We start from the raw sequence: 17,487 nt of genomic DNA on the forward strand, positions 1-17,487 counted from the left end.
TTCTCCCAGCAACATGCTACAAGCCATAACTCAAACGCTGTGCCTGACCTTGTCTAAGCACTGATTAAAACACATGTGGGAGGCAGAAGGGTCAAGGGCTGGTTGTTCACAGCTCCTCATAGAAGTCTGATTCGCCCAAGTTTTCAATTTGGTTTTAAAGGTGCAGGTGAGGGTTTACCCTGACAGAGCTCCAATACAGAATGCCACCGCTGTGTGCAGCAGCACCAAGGGCTGTCAGCACTAGCAGGACTGTCCCCCGCTCTTGCAAGAGAAATAGACCACTGACAGCAAGGCAAGACGCAGCATTTATGAAGCTGGTTGTCAGCTTCCCATTCTCTTCTTTCTCAACATGCAGCTTTGGGTTTCAAGCTTTTTTTGTATGCTATGAGACATGCATAAATAAAAATTATCACAGCAATTTTGATATCCTCATGTAGCACCTGAACAAATCAAGGGAAGATTTTCCTTTTGGAGACAGAACGTGAAGTGAAGAATATGAAAATTGCCTATATGATGCTGCCACAGGGATGCCTCTCAAACCATTTTATCAGCAAAAAGGAAGCAATGTCCGCTGGTAACAGCTAAAGATCACATTCCAATTTCACCAGTTGCAGTTAACTCATTCCCAATGGAGTTGCACTTACCGTGAGAAGGTTTCTAACTGCTTCAGCACTGAAAGGAAACAAGCATTGAGTCATTCATCTGCAGTTCTACATATAAATATGCTTTTTGGCCCATGAAGGGAAAGCATGTGAAATCTGCTGCTACAACCCATTCAGCCAAACACGTCCACACATTTCTTATAATGCAAATGCTAAAAGAAATTCTCATTTTCTAGTGTTTTGGCTGTCCCTATAAAGGTAAAATCATCAGCATGCACGTGCATTCTGATACAGACAGAGAATGTGGATAGGAACTGCACGCACACTGCATACTGAGAACTGGTAAGAACAGTTTTAATCAACAGATACATTTCCCCTTGACATCCAACAGCCATAGTACTGATCTGATCCATAGATTATGTCTTAGATAACAAAACAGATATTAAGCTGATATATTACATTTTCATTAAACTTCTGGAGACCATAATATGAACTGTCCATTTTTTTTCCATTATTCTCTACCTCCCAGAATGGTGCTTCAGTATAAGAATTTAATTTTACACAATATAGTAGCTTTCCACATTAATTTCTAACAGGGCCTACAACAGAATCCACATCACAGCTTGTCAACAGAAGGGGAATAAAACCCAGAAAGCTTCTTTACAGCAAGAGTGATTTAGCACAATTTCCTGAATAAAATTATTTTATAGTTATGAGACTTCTGGTTGATCCTCAAGCATGCACTTAATGCCAGGAAATAATATCTAGGTTTATTAAAAACAAATACGGAGACTTCCTTGATGAGCAGTGATAAATGTAAGGCTCTTTCGAGCATGACTTTTTCAATGAGTTGTGCAAACAGATTTGCACTGCAGAATAAAACCACGAGCAAGTTATTTCACAGCAGGGAATGAGAATTCCTTTTTCTTTCAAAAAGGGTAAGAATAAAGAAAATACAAGAACGCTCAATCCATCAAAGCTCAACATAAAATTATGATGTGATGTCAAGGTAAGTGTTCTTGAACTGTCGCCTGGGTTTCTGCCGGGATAATCCCTGCTGGGAGCCTGTGACTGAGCAGATGTGTGGAAATCCCAAGTGAGCTGGACTCACACAGGCATCAGGAAGGTGTTTGAATGGAGAGGGCAGCTTGTCACTACAGGTGAAACAGCAGAACTGAGGACATCTACGGCTACTGGCAAAACTCACTGTGAGCACTGAGCATGCTCACAGGTATGCAGGAAGGGGATCTTGAGATAGGTAGAGATACAGATGAATCAAGAAAGTCATACAGGTGATTCATTCATGGCACTAACACGTAGGCAGATGCAAACTCGCTCTGTCCCTTCCCCAGCCTGGCCATGGACTCTGCTCATGTACAGCCCAGCTCTGCAGAGGCCTCAGCATACAATGGGAATTATGCTGGCATTTCCTCCACCTTGTGCAGATCCTGATACCCAACAGGGGAGGAAACTGCACTCAAATAGCTACAACTTCAAAACCAAGCTGAAATGTATGAGGACGCACATTACAATGGAGGTAAAACACAGTCCTGTTCTACTCTGAAGATAGGCTGAGCTTGGATGTAAACACCAGTCTTTCTGTTTCAATGATACATACATGCTCACACTACGCTTTAAGAATACCTGCAGGCTCTGCTGAAATATGGCCGGAGTGAAGGACACTGCCCTAAAATCCCATGGGAACTCCAAGGGTTACCCTGGAAAGCCTACATGACACACACTTTCCACAATGATTTTCACTGCTCTGAATATTTAGCTCCCTCCACATCCATTGCTACAAGGATCTCAAATCTGTGAGCAATTAGATAGCTCATAATCAGTGTTGCAGAAATGTGACTGCTGCTTAAGTTCGGATGGGGGAAAGGTAACGTTAATTTCTTTAAAAATATCTTCTAAAATAGAGCCATATGCATAAATATATATATTCACCTTATCTAGGGATGGATAATAGCATTTAGAATGCTCATACGCATTTTTGGCTTAGCACTGAAACAGGCACTTCATTTAGTTTAGCAGCAAGAATACTTCATTTTTTTCCTCAGATAATATCATCCAATTCTTGCAGTATAATTTTTAGCTAAATGTCTGAGAAAATTTACCCTCTACACTCCCTGCTTCATGTTTTTATAGAAATACGCATCTTAAACATTAATTCACTGCAAAACCAAATATGTCTTAGGCTGGAGAAGGGAAAATTGTTGTGGACTGCTGGAAACAAAACCTTATACTGAAAACCAGCTACCCTTTTGCAGGCTGTAATTATACCCCCAAATCTTTCCCCTTTTGCTGTAATTAGCATGTGTCCGTCTTCCATGCATTTTTAGTGAGCAAATACACATGATAAAACAGACTGGATCCTGATGCAGCATGGAACAAGTGCCCTGAAGAACAAGTTGTTTGCCTGACTCAAATGGGGTGATTATTTCTGAGACAAGTGCTCGGAACAGATTTAAACACCAAACACTGCAAGCTGGCAATTGATCTTTTGATTCCACTTCCTTTCTTTCATCTCGAGGCAGGAGTGGATAAACTGTGTGCTGCCTTCTCACAAACGTCTCCTCCCTCAATATCTCTTCCCATCACAATTACATTGCACTCAACTCTGTCGCGGCCATGCTCAGCTACACAAACTCCTATCACAGGACAGGCCGGCTGCCAGGGACTAGTGTCTATTCCCTCCTCCTCCTTCTTCCCTAGAAGAAGGGGCATCAGTGCCTTCCTAGCAGCAGAACCAGGGAGCGCTTTCCACTTCGAGCTATGAAGGCTGCAGGCAAGTGAGAGCCGCGAGAAGAATGTGCTACACCGTCTCTTCTAATTAATCTTGGAGTAAGAGTGGAGGGAGTTAAGGAATCAAAGGAAAATGTCAGGAAGGAGAAAGCACACCTGAGGGAAGGGGAATCAATGGGGATGAGGCAAAAAAAGAAAGGAAAAGAAAAAAAATTAAAGGAAAAGCCTTGTGAGAGAGAAGGAACAGATTAAATGCAAAACTGAGCTTTGAAAGATAAAAAGTTGCTGTCTCCCATTAGTTACAGGTTTGAAGATTAATGTGAGAGAGGCACTAATACTCCTTGTGTGTTTCTGTCACAGAAGGAAGATGCATGCACATGGACTGAACCTATGGGGTTAGCTCCTGTCAGACTGGAACAGCTGTACCCGTGGGGGCTCAACCCACACCAGCCCCTGGGCATCCCCTGCTGCGCACCCAGTGATGCTACACAGTGTTTTCAGGTACCTCCTTGTTAGAGGAGGTATCGCTGAAGTCTGACTGCCTGATGCTCCCCATGTGATTTTAAATCATTAACATCAACTTCTAATGATTTGGAGGAGACCAGCAGCCACGGAGCTCTGAGGACTAAGCCCCTTGTTTACCCACCACTGTGGGTGAGGAGGGGGAGACAGTGCAAGTTCTGCCTTGCTGCTGGGTATGGTGTTTGCAGCCATGGGAGTGGGGAGGAGGATTTCGTAGGGGGGGAACAGGCAGGGGTATCATGGATGAGTGGTTTGCAAAGGCAGGGCTCATCTCACCCTACTTCCATCACCTAGAATTTAAACATCTGGTCTAGGTCTGTTGTCTGGGCTACCCCCGAGACCAGTGGGGAGAGACAAACAACTGTCAGTGTAGGACTTATCTCATCCTTTGACAGGTATTTCTCTGTATAACTGGGGAAAGAAATACACTGCAAATTCTAAAGCTTCAGAAGGTTTCCGGTCTCACTTTGAGAGTATAATCACTGGGGATTAGTCTGATACTACTAAGCTCTTTGCATCAAACAAGTCTGAAAACAGTGAATGCCATCAATCTGGCCTTGGTATCAGAAGCCTAAGAGCTCATCATCCTCCTACCTGAATTCTCTCTGAATTGTCACATCCAAAGAAAAACGAAGTACCATATTGAACTGATCTTGAAATAGCCACCAAATTGTCACCTACTAGTATTTTAACTTATCTAGCTGAATCTACCACAAACAGGACTAAATAGGCAGCACATTTTCCTTGGTTAGCTCTATATTTACATCTGCTCTTTTTCTTCCTTCATTTTATTATTTACATTTTTGCTCAACTACCAGCTTTTTCAGGCTTCTGAAATCACAGAAGTGAGGAGCAGTCTGATGTTACATGCCATAATCAACCCCTTACTTAAGCAGGTTTTTAAAGGGTTTTAAATAACAGGACCAGCAACCACAGCTTACAAAAGCAGATTAGAGCTTCTTGTCTTAGCCTGAATTAAAGTGGGGAATGGCCAGATCTTAGCAGGGGAAGAACAGAACAGGGGAGCCTACAGAAAACTAGTGACTCTTCTGTGATATCAAGTTCTAATCAGCAAAGCAAAAACTCATTAGATTTTACCAATTACTCTAGGTAAATGAAAGACTGAAAAAGATGAGCATCTTAGTTGCTTTTAAAGGAAATCATAGGGAAAGATGCTACCTGCTGTTCATTTCTCTGTTGTGTGCTATGTGTTTTTCAAGTTCTGAATATTTCAGAGTATAACCTACATTGTGGATGAATTTACATTTTGCTGAATGATCAGAGGTGCCTTATTCTTCAATGTATATGAACTGCAATTTAATAACAATTAAGAAGTTCTAGTCTTTGCCACAGAGAAGTAGCCCTGGCTAAGTCCTATTAGTGAAATACTGATAATATTAGTATGCAAGAGAGGCAAAGTTGGGTGTATCTTTTGCTGTAACATTGCTTTTCACTGTAACAAAACCTCAAACAATGTCAAAAGGTGTTATTCAAATAGTGGATCAATAACATGTATGAAGTGAAGCCTCGTTCCCTGCTTAGATTTTATTCTCTTACCTGGTCTCCTCTGTAGCTATAAAGAAACCATCATCTGAAGCATCAAGCCAATTTTGCCTCTGTCTCTTGATCACTGGAATGGTGCTTGTCTTAATGGCACTTGCACTGGCTTGCAAGGCCTTACCATTAGTCATATGAACATGGGAAGCAGCATGCTGAAATCATAGTAAAAGGGAAAGATATTTGCCTGAGAATAAGCATAATTCTGTTAACTAATTCTCCTGCAAAGGGCACCCTACACACAGCACCCTTCTCAAAAACCAGCTAGTCTTCCTCAACCAGCACCTAGGGGTCAGCTAACACCCTGTGCACATTGACATGCTTTATCCACAGGTTTCAGAGCCCTTTAAAGACTAAACTAACTACTGCTAATACCATTTTGTACAGAGAGAAATTGAGGCCTGAATCAATGCCATGAACTAAACAGCTCTGCAACAGAAACCCATTGATTTTAGGAGACAATTCATATTTTCTGAGCAAAAAACCAGCATCCCAAACAATGAGAAACGAGAAATAAGACTTGTTTTGTTCATGAAGTATGGCATTAATCTAATTTAAAAAAAATCCATACTTCTCACTTCATAGGTCCTTACTCCGCCTGATTTTCTTTTCAAATACAAGTCACTGAAGAAGACAAGGGGTTTGATCCTGCTGCTCACCTAAACAGCAGCAGGGTAACAAAGGTTTCTATCACCTTACTGGTGCCATAGCTCTTAAGTTTACCCACCTGTTATTATCTATTAGGACTTACTGCTATATGCCTGCATTCATTTCAACACAGATAACATTAAACATACAGAGACGCATTCATTTTCCACTAAACCTTTACCTGGAATAACTGTGCAATGAGAATAAGTACTCAGGCCTAATGAGGAAAGCTGCCTTCTGATACATGAAAAGGAGAGAGCAAAAGTAATGTTTTCTGTATCATATATAGATAACATTTTGGAAGAACAGCCCATGACAAATACAAATATATTAATCTTGGAAATTCAAAACCTGTTTCCCACATAACTGATTAGCAGCAGGACTGATAACACTGATTGGAACAGATATTTTACAAAGACATTATACAGAAGTGAAAGTTTGCTCACTTTCACAAGGGTTCAACATCATGTTTTCTTAGGAAGAGGTGCTATCTTCTTGCTGAAAATACTGGTGTTCCACATTAGTGACAGCATTTTGTCATATTCCTGAAGTGCACATAGTGCTGCACATTGCTGGGAGTACCCTCTAAGGAGGGGACCAATTCCACAGTCAGTTAGTAAGGAAGGGGCTGGCAGATCCACAAAGACTAGCAGAACAGAACACAAACCTCACCTCTTAAATGATGCCATAAAACCAGAGCAGCCCAAACTGATATTCAAGGACCTCATTTCTTTTGTATAATTCTTACACTCATATTCAATCCATTATATTCACATTATGCCACAACTTTCAACCCATCCCAATCCACAGTTTTCTCCATCCAGGAGGACAAATTTTATGCCTTTGATTAAAAATTCCAGCATTCATTATTTTAGTGCAAGGGACAGAACAATTTCCTCTGTGATTCCTTAGATCTGATGTAACAAAACTAGACAAAAACAAGACACAAAATTTAAGTCATATATAACTCTTTCTTTGAGCTAATCTATTTTCCTTTGTCTTGGAGACAAACAAGGTTTATAGGTGAAGTTAGCTGTTGTTGCACACAGGGCTGTAAATCTACCTTTGCAGTCCTTCTAAATACTTTTTCCATTTCTTCATTCAGTGTCTAGACTGCAGTTTGCTTTCACATATTGGTTTGTACTGGCTTTGGTGGAGAGGAAAAACTAAAGGACACGCCACTAGAAGAAATTCAGTTGTTAGAATACATTTAGGATCAAATACAGAGCTTGGATTCATGCAGGTATTTCAGTGGTGATCTCTTAGTGTACAAAGTGGATAATGCTCAAGGAGTAAAAATTCATGCATGTTGAACACTGCCATACATCAGATTTCACACACTATTTTTATCTGGCAACTGCCAGTGCCGTAAGTTACAGAGGAACATTTAAGGGCTCAAATGGCAATTTTTTGCTGCTTCCCCAGTCAGAAATGGGTTTACGTTATCAAATATAATGGTTTATCTTTTCCCAGGCTGCTTCCTAATACACCACTGAATGCTTCCTTTACTCAGGATAACATGCACAGGCAAAAAATGTTCAGGGAATGAACAAGGTACAAAGAGTGTATTTTCCATAGCATAAACGCTGAAGAACAGTTAAGCCTGGTGGAAAAAGTATGTGCTTTTTCGTAAGACTTTTTCCCCTGACAGAGACAGATGTCAATACTAGTTCTGAACTTCTATTTTGTCTACTTTTATTAGACCGTAACTCTTATTCCAGGCAAGAGATAACATTAGAGAAAATGGTGCAAGGGCCACAATATAATCTACTTTGTGTTGCATCATACTGGTTAGAACTTCTTCTTTTCTTTCCCTTCTCCCCTGGTCCTTTCAAGCTATTTGAAGAAATCAATGACATTTCACTTCAGGACAAGAGCAAACAAGATCAGTGTTTTCCAGTCTGTGCTAGGGACCACATCAGCTTTCATTTCTACTTAATTAAAACAATTTATGCTCTTGAGTAGAAAATCAGTTCATTAGTTCCTCTAAAAAATATATTTACTATTGTGTATAAAAAGGAGCATTCAATGCCACTGTCATCAACACCAAGGGCAAAAAGAACTTTCACAAGAAGTACTTGCCAAACCTATTTTTTTCAGTGAGGAGGATGATGATGATTTTAGATTTTCCCGTCTAGCACACAGTTATGCCAAGAAGGTTAGGAAAGCCTCAGGAATACCACCTGTGCTACCACAGAAGGCCTATTCTTAAAAAAACCCTGCATGCAGAAGGGTCCAATGGATTCATCATAACACTGGAATTAGCAGCTCCATTTTGACTGTTGCCTGTGTACATCACCAATAAGTCATGCTGTGATTTTGCAGCAAAACCACTGGTATTAAGAGGCCACATCACCAGTGGCAAATCACAGAGCAGGATTTGCACCCAAGCAGCAGGAGCTTTACCCAGCGTTTGCCAACTGCATGTTGGACAAATCCTGAATGCCTCTTTTCTCCCAGACTTTTCCTCCTCTCAATCCAGGTATGTTCATTGAGATCTCTTGTGCCTTTAAATTGTTCCATGCCCAGAAGACATCATAAGAAAACCTGTCTCTAAGCTTCTCAACTTGTACTGGCATAGAAGTGGCTGAACATTTATTCCCTGAGAGCCACTGAAGATTCTGAAAAGAAATCCAGCTTTGAAATACAGACATAACACCAATAGGTGTTAAGAGTCTAAAAACTAATGGTGAAAGAAAAATCTCATCAGGCTAAGGGAGCTCTGGTTCAGGCAGTGTTACATCCAACAAAGAATACAAGTATTTAAGTCAGCACAGAGCTCTCCCTGGGCAGAGTTTCACCTGCTGAACAGGAGGTCTCCACGCTGCAGACACATCCTCAGCAAGCTCTCAGGCCAAAGGCAATCTTTCCAAGGTCTTCAGCGAGGAGGAGCTCACAGGAAAACCATTTGTTATAGTGTCTTTGCAGCTTCACCTGACCCCTGCTAAAACCTTTCTCTGGGGGCAGCCATTCTCAGGGACTTCTCTCGCAGGCTGGGACACAGCTCAGCTTTTGAGAGCTGCTTGCAAGTGCTGCTCATCAGAACTCACCTGGCAGGGGCATGAGTTTTCCATACACACTCATAGATACCTCCAATGTTCCATGGATGCAACAGTTCCTTTCACGAAGAAGTTACATAAGAATGTGTTTCTCTGTCGAATCTTTCGGAAGCAGCAGCACCGAGTTACTAATTCAATCAGTTGCTTAACTCTAAATCAGGTCTTTAAATACTAAGCATAAGGCTTTGCAGTGTCAGGGAAACAGAAATTAGCTGTATAGCATCACCAGACACGACGTGTGCTGCAGTGGCAGCTACCAGTCCCACAAAGTTTGGATACTTATTCCAAAGACTCCTACAAAGATCCTCCACAAACACCCTGCATTAAAGTGGCAACTTATTGCATCTTCATTATGGAGGGAAAATCTCCTGTCCCCACTAGCTCCCAGAAAAATTTCAAGCACTAGGATGTTAAGAAGCACGTTGGAAGGTCAAGGAGAGGAATCTTGTACAAGTTCAGAAACAGGACTCAGATCACAAGTCACAGTTGAGGTTCCTGTCTCTATCAACTTGCACTGGCACAGAAGTGCTGAGCATTTATTCATTGAGAGCCAATAAGGATTCTGAAATCCAAATCCAGCTTTGAAATACAGATGTAACACCAACAGGTGTTAACAGTGCTAAAAGTAATGGTGAATGCTTATGCTGTGGCTTGAAAGAATGTTTAACTGGACTATCACAAATTCCTAAGTAGACCCAAACTTACGATCTCTCTCATTTTAACCTATCCTTTCAAAAAGGAAAAACATCCCCACTGCCTTCAATTAGCAAATCTAAAACTTTTGCTGCATCTTTAAACAACAAAATCCAACCAAAATCAAAGCAAAAGCAGCTCACTACATGGAGAGCAAAAAAAAAAAAATCACTAGAAGAAATCAGGCATGCTCAGATGACTGAACCATATTGATTGGTTGAATACATTTTGCACTGACCTAATTATGATGAATTATGTCAAATCAGGTATTGACTCTGTTTGGCCACACCTGAAGTGTCCTTATTTGCACAGGCATTAGTATTATACCTCTAATAAGCACTAAGGTTGGGGCCTGGTTTAGTAAATTCATAGAGATTTGAGGAATGCAGAAATTGCAAGGCATGGTCTCCACACAGCATGGAGCTGCGAGTGCTGCAGATGCCAGAATGGAGGCACACCTTCATTTTGGGTATAGGATTTCTTCTAAGAAACCTGAAGGCTATTTAAAAGCAAAACACTTCCAAGCAACAGATCATACAGAAGAAATGAACTGGTCAGCACAAGTATCACTTTGGAACCTCCTGATTTGCTATCAAACGTTTCACAAAACACCCACAAGAGATGTAATGCTGAAAATCCAAGTCAAGGACTTGTCTAAGCAAGGGAAAAAACCAATCCAACAAACAAAAGCCAGACAATTGACTTTCCTAAGCATCTGGGCTAAAATACAACAATGTCTATGGCCTCTGTATTTTACGGAAGTTACATAAAAGCTATCTAACCTCTGAATAAACCTTGCCTTTAAAAGCAGCATCTGAAAGTAAATACTTGCTTGTATACATTAGCAAATTAGTAATGAAAGACTAACCAAGGTATTTGTCCACCGTGTAAGAGGAAATTCATTTTTTATAGTTAAAACCCTCCCTCTCCCTGCCCCCAAACAGAACCTTAAACATATTTCTAGATTTTATGTTTCTGAACAAGAAACTGAAGCAAACCCCAGGGAGATGTCACTGGATTTAAATACAGAAGAATTCTGGTAATGGCTTCAGAAAAACTGCACTTCTTTCTCCTTAGGGAAGTACAGACTGTTCCTCGTTGGCTTTAATTTTAACAGAAATCAGAATCTTCAGAGACAAGATCAGATTTAATGCTTTACTTATGTTATTCTGCCACCTATAAATGCATCTTAAAAGGAGTTCAAATACTTTGCCTTGGTGAGACAAAAGCATTTTTTCTTACACCGAAGTACCCGGGGCAGTGTATAGATTTGCTGCTACACCTCTCATATTCTAACTGACTGAAGATCCTGCTTTGACTTTTTATCTGTTGTATTAACCATAATCAGTCAGAAAAAGGGAACTTTATTTCAGAGTTATTCCTTATTGCAGTAGTCACTCACAAATGGATCTCAGCAGCATTGCTTTATTTTGCCTGTACTGAACAGATAATCTCATACTGTTTCTAATGTAAGGAATATTATATTTTCTGGCCTTACTAACACACCCCACCTCCTCATTGGAGAGTAAGAAATTTTCCATTACACATTCAGTTATGCTTTAATTGCACAGAAGAGTGGGCATATTGTTATAACCTTTTCATACTATGCAGAATACTTACTTTTACTTGCACTTAAATAAAGTGCAATGGACAATTACTGCACACTGACTGCAGAAAATTAGTGTGAGTGGTCCGAGTTGTCAGCAGAGAGATCTGGAGAGGTTCACAGCACAGGAACCCCAAGAATTCATGTTATTTAAAAACCTTTTTCTTAACCCTTTGAAGTTTGGCACATTTTGATGTGAAGAGAAATTTTGTTACCTGTAGTCATTACCTTTTTATTATCTATTTGCACTGGATTATTAATGACTATTGATGTTAAAGCCAATGAACTTTATCTACCCTTCGTTCTCTGTTGAAGTATCTGTGAGCAAATGTGCATGTCCAGCAAATGCTGTACGTACAGAAGTGGTAATAAACTTGAAGGGACACCCTGAAAACTGTAGGAATGAAAACCAACAAGCTCACACCATAGTCTGTTGGGTTTTAGTCTGAAAGTTCAAAACTTGCCTCAAAAAATGGTCTTTTTCCAAAAGTGGAGAGCCCTCTTTCCAAGTATCTACAGGGTAGGCATGAACCATTCCCACTCAGAGAAAGGTTTTCTTTATGTGAATTTTTGTTCAGTCTTTGTCTAGCTTTTATGAGGAGTCTGAAGCAGAGATTGATAAAACCCTATAAAAACCCAAGATAGACACTAAGTTCATGACATTTTTATACATAGGATTTTTGAAGATGTATCTGTCTGTTTAAACACTTCTCTCTTTCTGGAACCTGAATTATCAAACTCCAGGTAAAGTCAGAACCTGGCCTCCCAGGAAATTACTCAGCTGTTGTTTTGAACATTAAATGTGCTCTGACATGTGACACGCACAGAATGCAAGAGTTTTTATCAACATTAATTTGACATCATCAAAAAGCACTCACAAAACTGGACTTTTCACCTATTCAAACTGACAGCACTGCTACTTAAGCTGTTCAACCTCCCATTTTTTTCCAATGCAGTGACAGACTCATTTTACCTATACGGTGACACTGGACTTTGTAAAAAGTCATGCCTGTAGCTTAGGATACTACCATATCCATTCTGTTTTCAAAAGAAAACCCTTATCTATAGATAGATTATAGCAGAACCTATAACCTCCTTTATACTTACCATTATTGTTCTTGTTGTATGGCTGGATGATTCTGGAAAACAAAAGAACCACAGTGGATTAGAGTATTGTCTTTATCCATAAACCCCCTATTTTCTGATGCTCTACCTGAAGGCTAAGATGCTGCATGTCAGCTACAACAATGAATGCGTCAGAAATGCAGAGACCGGAATGATTTCTCATGAAACAAGCATGAGAATCATCACCGGTCCTGAAAACACACAGCACACTCTAGTATGCTGTGAACTGCACTCATTTGTTTTGTGCAATTATCCTCTTCTGCAAGACAATATAAAAAATGGCAATAATTCATAGTTCTTGTTTGAAGAAGTGGATTTTTCAGTTGCTTTTAACATATGGCATCATTTAAAATGGGGGATTAGCTCTGCATGGAAAAAAAAATACAAATAGCATCAGCATATTTCCATTATGATTCCCATTTGAAAAAGCTCTATAAAACATGACAATCCTTTTCCTGAGATTTTGGAGATGGATTCTCAGTTTGAAATTGATAAAATCTACTGAGAAGTGTAACAACCACAAATCTGAATTGTTCTCTCCTATATGATAAATCAGGAGTAAACTGAAGACACCATTATATTGATATAAAATTGCTGAGGAATCACTACTAGGCCAATAGCTAACATTGATTTTACCCTGCTGTTTAAATTACATTTGCTCACACCCCCCAAAAAGAACAGAAATCTCAACCTCTTTGGCTTTAAAATGCAATAGTTGTCGTATTACAGCCGTGCTCCTTCTGGAAGCAGTACAACTTCAGGAACTGAACATCCTCTCAAACAGTTACAAAAATGCAAAGGAAATTCACTGCTGATCTACAAGATGCAAGATAGCGCTATGAAGATTCTCATAGATTTGCTCAAAAATCTGGGTAAGTCATCAGCTATAGTACACAAACTTCTCATGGAAGAGACATTTAGCAACACTACATGCAGTTCTGGTTAAAATGTCCCCAGTTCACCATGAATTGGATGTGCAGAGACTCAATTCTGCAAGTGAGATAAATGTATAGCAATTACAATGGGTTATTCTTGCCGTGGTTCCAAATGGTGACTTTTATGGAGGTCCCAATTGGCATCACTTATACAAAGGATTCTCCAGCGGTTTTGCTATTGTTGGAAATAGTATTAAAGAGATTCCAAGGACATGAGAAAGAAGAGCTGCACATCCTTTTCTGAAACAACTGTAATTACACCCTCAAACCAGTCTGAAGGTACAGTTTAATCACTGATAGAAGCAAAGACAAGCCATTTTAAACATCTCAAACTATTTCAAAACTTCAATCCAATATTCAGTAAACCCCGTATCTAATTTCCATTTGTACAAGTCTTCATCCTTTATAAATCTAATTAAAAATTAAACCAAAATAAAAGAAATACAAATGTCAGTAACTTCCTATTAATAAAGGCTCTATAATGTAAAAACCTATGTAAAGCCACCAATATTTTAGTTGTGAGCTCCTCTCCCAGCCCCCTTTTCCTCTCTTTTTCTGCACAGAAATCATCATAGATGAAACTACATTTAGGCCACCAGTCCTCCAGGCATGGTTTAAACTGGTAGTATAACAATTAAATACTGGGACACCCTACTGTTTCCTTATACCTGAATACACTTGGCACTGTTACAAAGTAAGAGAAAACCACAGGCAAGTGAAGAACTCTCTAATCTGCTTGATTTTTATCTTCACAGTGAAGTTGGTTTTGCTGTTACAAGTGTGTTTAGTTTTTGACATTCCAGTGAAGGACATTTCAGTACCTTAATGCTCCCGAGAAAACCCAGAGACTGCATCCATGGAAGTACAACCCCCTGAGTAACTCTTGAGACAAGGACTCATTCTGTTCATAAGCTGAACTACTCAGAATAACCCCCCCAGCTAACCTATCTCCAAAAGCACAAGCACATTTCCCAGGAGGAATCCTCAACTTCAGCAGAATGACCAGGTTAAACAAAAAGGATGGGGCTGCTTCTCTCTCGAAATACGGAGAAGACACATAACACAGCATTTCCAGTCACCCCCAAAAAGATCAACGTGAACAACCAGAAATACACACTTTTTATATTCAGATACTACAGCAATAAAACCTTGGCTCCCACTCGGAGGTGCTGTGCTTTCGGCACAGCTTTCTATGCCAAATCTATAAAAACTATGCTTAGCCATGAATGTCCCAAAATACCCAGTCACCCTCCCAGTTCCACAGACAACTGAGTGAGAGCATCTCCCTAAAGGGACTTGAGGAACAGCCGAATGTCCCCCGAGGCTGTTAAACAGCATATTTTGAATAATACTTTACAGGCACTCTTCATGCAATGCCCACAGTTGTTAACTCCAGGGTATTACCATATCGATAAGCTATTCATAAAACCAAGCAAAGAAATGAAAAAAGATCTGTTATATATACAATAGCTTCATGCAACAAAAACATCCCCGATCTCTTTTTTTAGCTTTCATCATTATTGTAGATACTGAAATATCATCTAAGTTGCCAAACATCTTTTAGTAAGACCTGAGCATGTCCATAAACAAAAAGCTAGGGAAAGAACTGTTTAATAAGCAGACTTAGTCAAAAGATTCTAGGACCTAGCACAGACTACTAATGAAGGTGCCACTGTTACACAATATGAAATCTTACAGACTCTCCTACCCAAATATTCAGACTTTAGAAAAGAGACACTGATTTCTTCCAGAAAATAATTACACCCCGATTTGGCAGGGTTCTGACCAATGTCTCTGCATGAACACACCCCAGCCAATCCTGGGGAAAACTTTGCTGTTAATTAAGGTAACTAAGGAAGAAAGCTCTTGCTTCCAATTAAAAAGGCAGTCACTGTGCATTCAAGAAGTCATGCTTTACAAAAGGTCTGCCCACCAATGCAACCTCTAACACAGTTCAAGGGCAGCAGAGATTACCTAAAAACTGTCTTGGTGTTCAACACAAAAGGAAACAAAACTTTGGGTTTTCAGCTCTATCTGACAAGTTTTGTAATGCCTCAGGAACTTAAATAACCATGCCTGAATTTCACTGACACTGGCATCAGTTGGGCACTTCGTTTATAAATGAGTTCTTAAAGCAACTGACTATGTGCAAGGCAGTATCTGTTATTTGCACTTCTCCAGCACCCAGGACACAGGATGTTTCACCCCTTAGGGCCAATGCAGTGCTAGTGAAGGGGATTACTCCACTTTAAACAGAAGTGGTCAGACGACATCCCTAACAAGGCATTTTGGTGATGTGATGTGAGTAAATTACTGTAAATGCAACTTCAGTACTGACAAGATGCTTAGAAGTTTATGACTGTGGAGAAATCGATGCACCTATGGCAGAAACTGCCTAAGATGCTCATATGCTCCTTCTGCAACTTATTCTCCTCTTGAAGGCATCAGGACATTTCAGCCTGAAATACAGCATCAAAGGTCTGAGCAGAGAAAGAGAGAAGGACCATCAGGGCTGCTGATTAAAATCTCTTTAGCTACGAACAACTGGTTCTTATATTTCTGCCCACAAGTCATGAAAATGGTATCAACAGGCATAGACTGATTTCTGTCCCTCATTAATGACACATATCTTGAATATCCTGTGGATGTTCTGGTTCTGGTACCTGTAAAAGGAAGGAAATGTCTGCCAGCTGACAGAGATTATACTCATGTAAAATACCTCTACCTGATGTTTCCAAATAGCATAAGGAAAATTATCATTACTCACCCTGCCAAAACAATAGCCTGACGTGAAACTCAGCTACTCGGATGTACTGTTGCTCACAGTTAAGTGGCTTTGTGGGTGAAAGTAATTGCTCGGAATAATTTTAGGCACTGTAATTTAAAGATCAGATCCAAAATACCTACAAAGCACTTTACAGTCACACCTAAATCTTCCCTTCAACTCCAGTCATAAAATGGGATCCAGGAAACATTTTGCAACATCGTGATTTTCTGTAGGTGGGATCTTCCCATTCAAAGGAGACTGTCTTCACTGATGAGAACCACTTAAATATTTCGTGTTGACTTTATTTTCAGCAGCAATGGAAAGACTGAGCGGAGGCCCAAGCAATCCTGTCTTCTGTGTATTCTACATAACCACAGCTCAGAGTAGTTAAAAGCACCAGCGTGCATATTACACAAAACCGCCCTGAAGTACTGTGAAGGAAAAAAGCTTTCTGGCATTTTTCATTCCATTCCATGGAATGACAGATTTGCTGTTGTTTGAAAATACAAAGTAAAAACACTGTTCTAAAACCAGCCAGAAAAAGTCTTCCTCCTACAATAGAAGACAAAAACAACTACAAGATCTTCTATCTATCTAGTTACAATAGGCAATGCTTAAGCAGTGCAATTTTACTTCTCTCTATGCCTTATGCAAGGGTTCACGCATACAACTACATCTCTCAGCCACAAGTGACTGACACTCAAATGAGTTAATAGCAATGACAAGGTATCAGGGCACAAACCCCAGCATTCCTGGAAAGATAAAAGGAGGACTTGGGAGAAGCAGTAGCAGTCTAAAATGAGAGACTCCCTCAACGCTATCAGTTGCACCAGGCTCTTGATGGACATGTTTACATTTCATAGTAAAATGAAAGAGAAGCTTGTGCTGCATTAGGCAAAAATCAAGACCCAAGCCAGCATAAGACTTCTTTAAGAAATGCTAACAATGTTTTTGTTTATTACTCTTATAAGCATTAAAACAAATATTAACTTGTAATCTTCCCCCGCTCCCCTATACAGGCATAAAGAAGTGCCATTTCCACATTGCACTGCGTTATTTAAGAGCCAATAATTACTATTTTGTTAATAACAAATTTCTGCCTTTTAATAACAATATATTGTTACATAGTCTCAATTTATTGTTTTATTGTTTTAATATTCTCAACTCATGTAGGCGGGAAGACTGATTTTAAATATGCCAATCTAAACATCTATTTGCACAAGCC

At 39.8% G+C, this 17,487-nt stretch overlaps 1 protein-coding gene across 1 annotated transcript in view; it reads right to left on the minus strand.

Annotated features, from left to right (window-relative positions):
- The window catches only part of MTA3 (metastasis associated 1 family member 3), a gene marked incomplete at both ends in the record, with an annotated part of 125,407 nt that overhangs the window by 11,980 nt on the left and 95,940 nt on the right, over positions 1-17,487 (minus strand). The window contains 2 exons of the mRNA XM_080616891.1: positions 5,430-5,584; positions 12,543-12,574. Coding sequence (XP_080473017.1) covers positions 5,430-5,584; positions 12,543-12,574 — 187 coding nt within the window. The remainder of the gene's footprint in view (positions 1-5,429; positions 5,585-12,542; positions 12,575-17,487) is intronic.

The sequence above is a fragment of the Psittacula echo genome (genome assembly GCF_963264785.1).
Source record: "Psittacula echo genome assembly, chromosome: 4".
Taxonomy (NCBI): Eukaryota; Metazoa; Chordata; class Aves; order Psittaciformes; family Psittacidae; genus Psittacula; species Psittacula echo.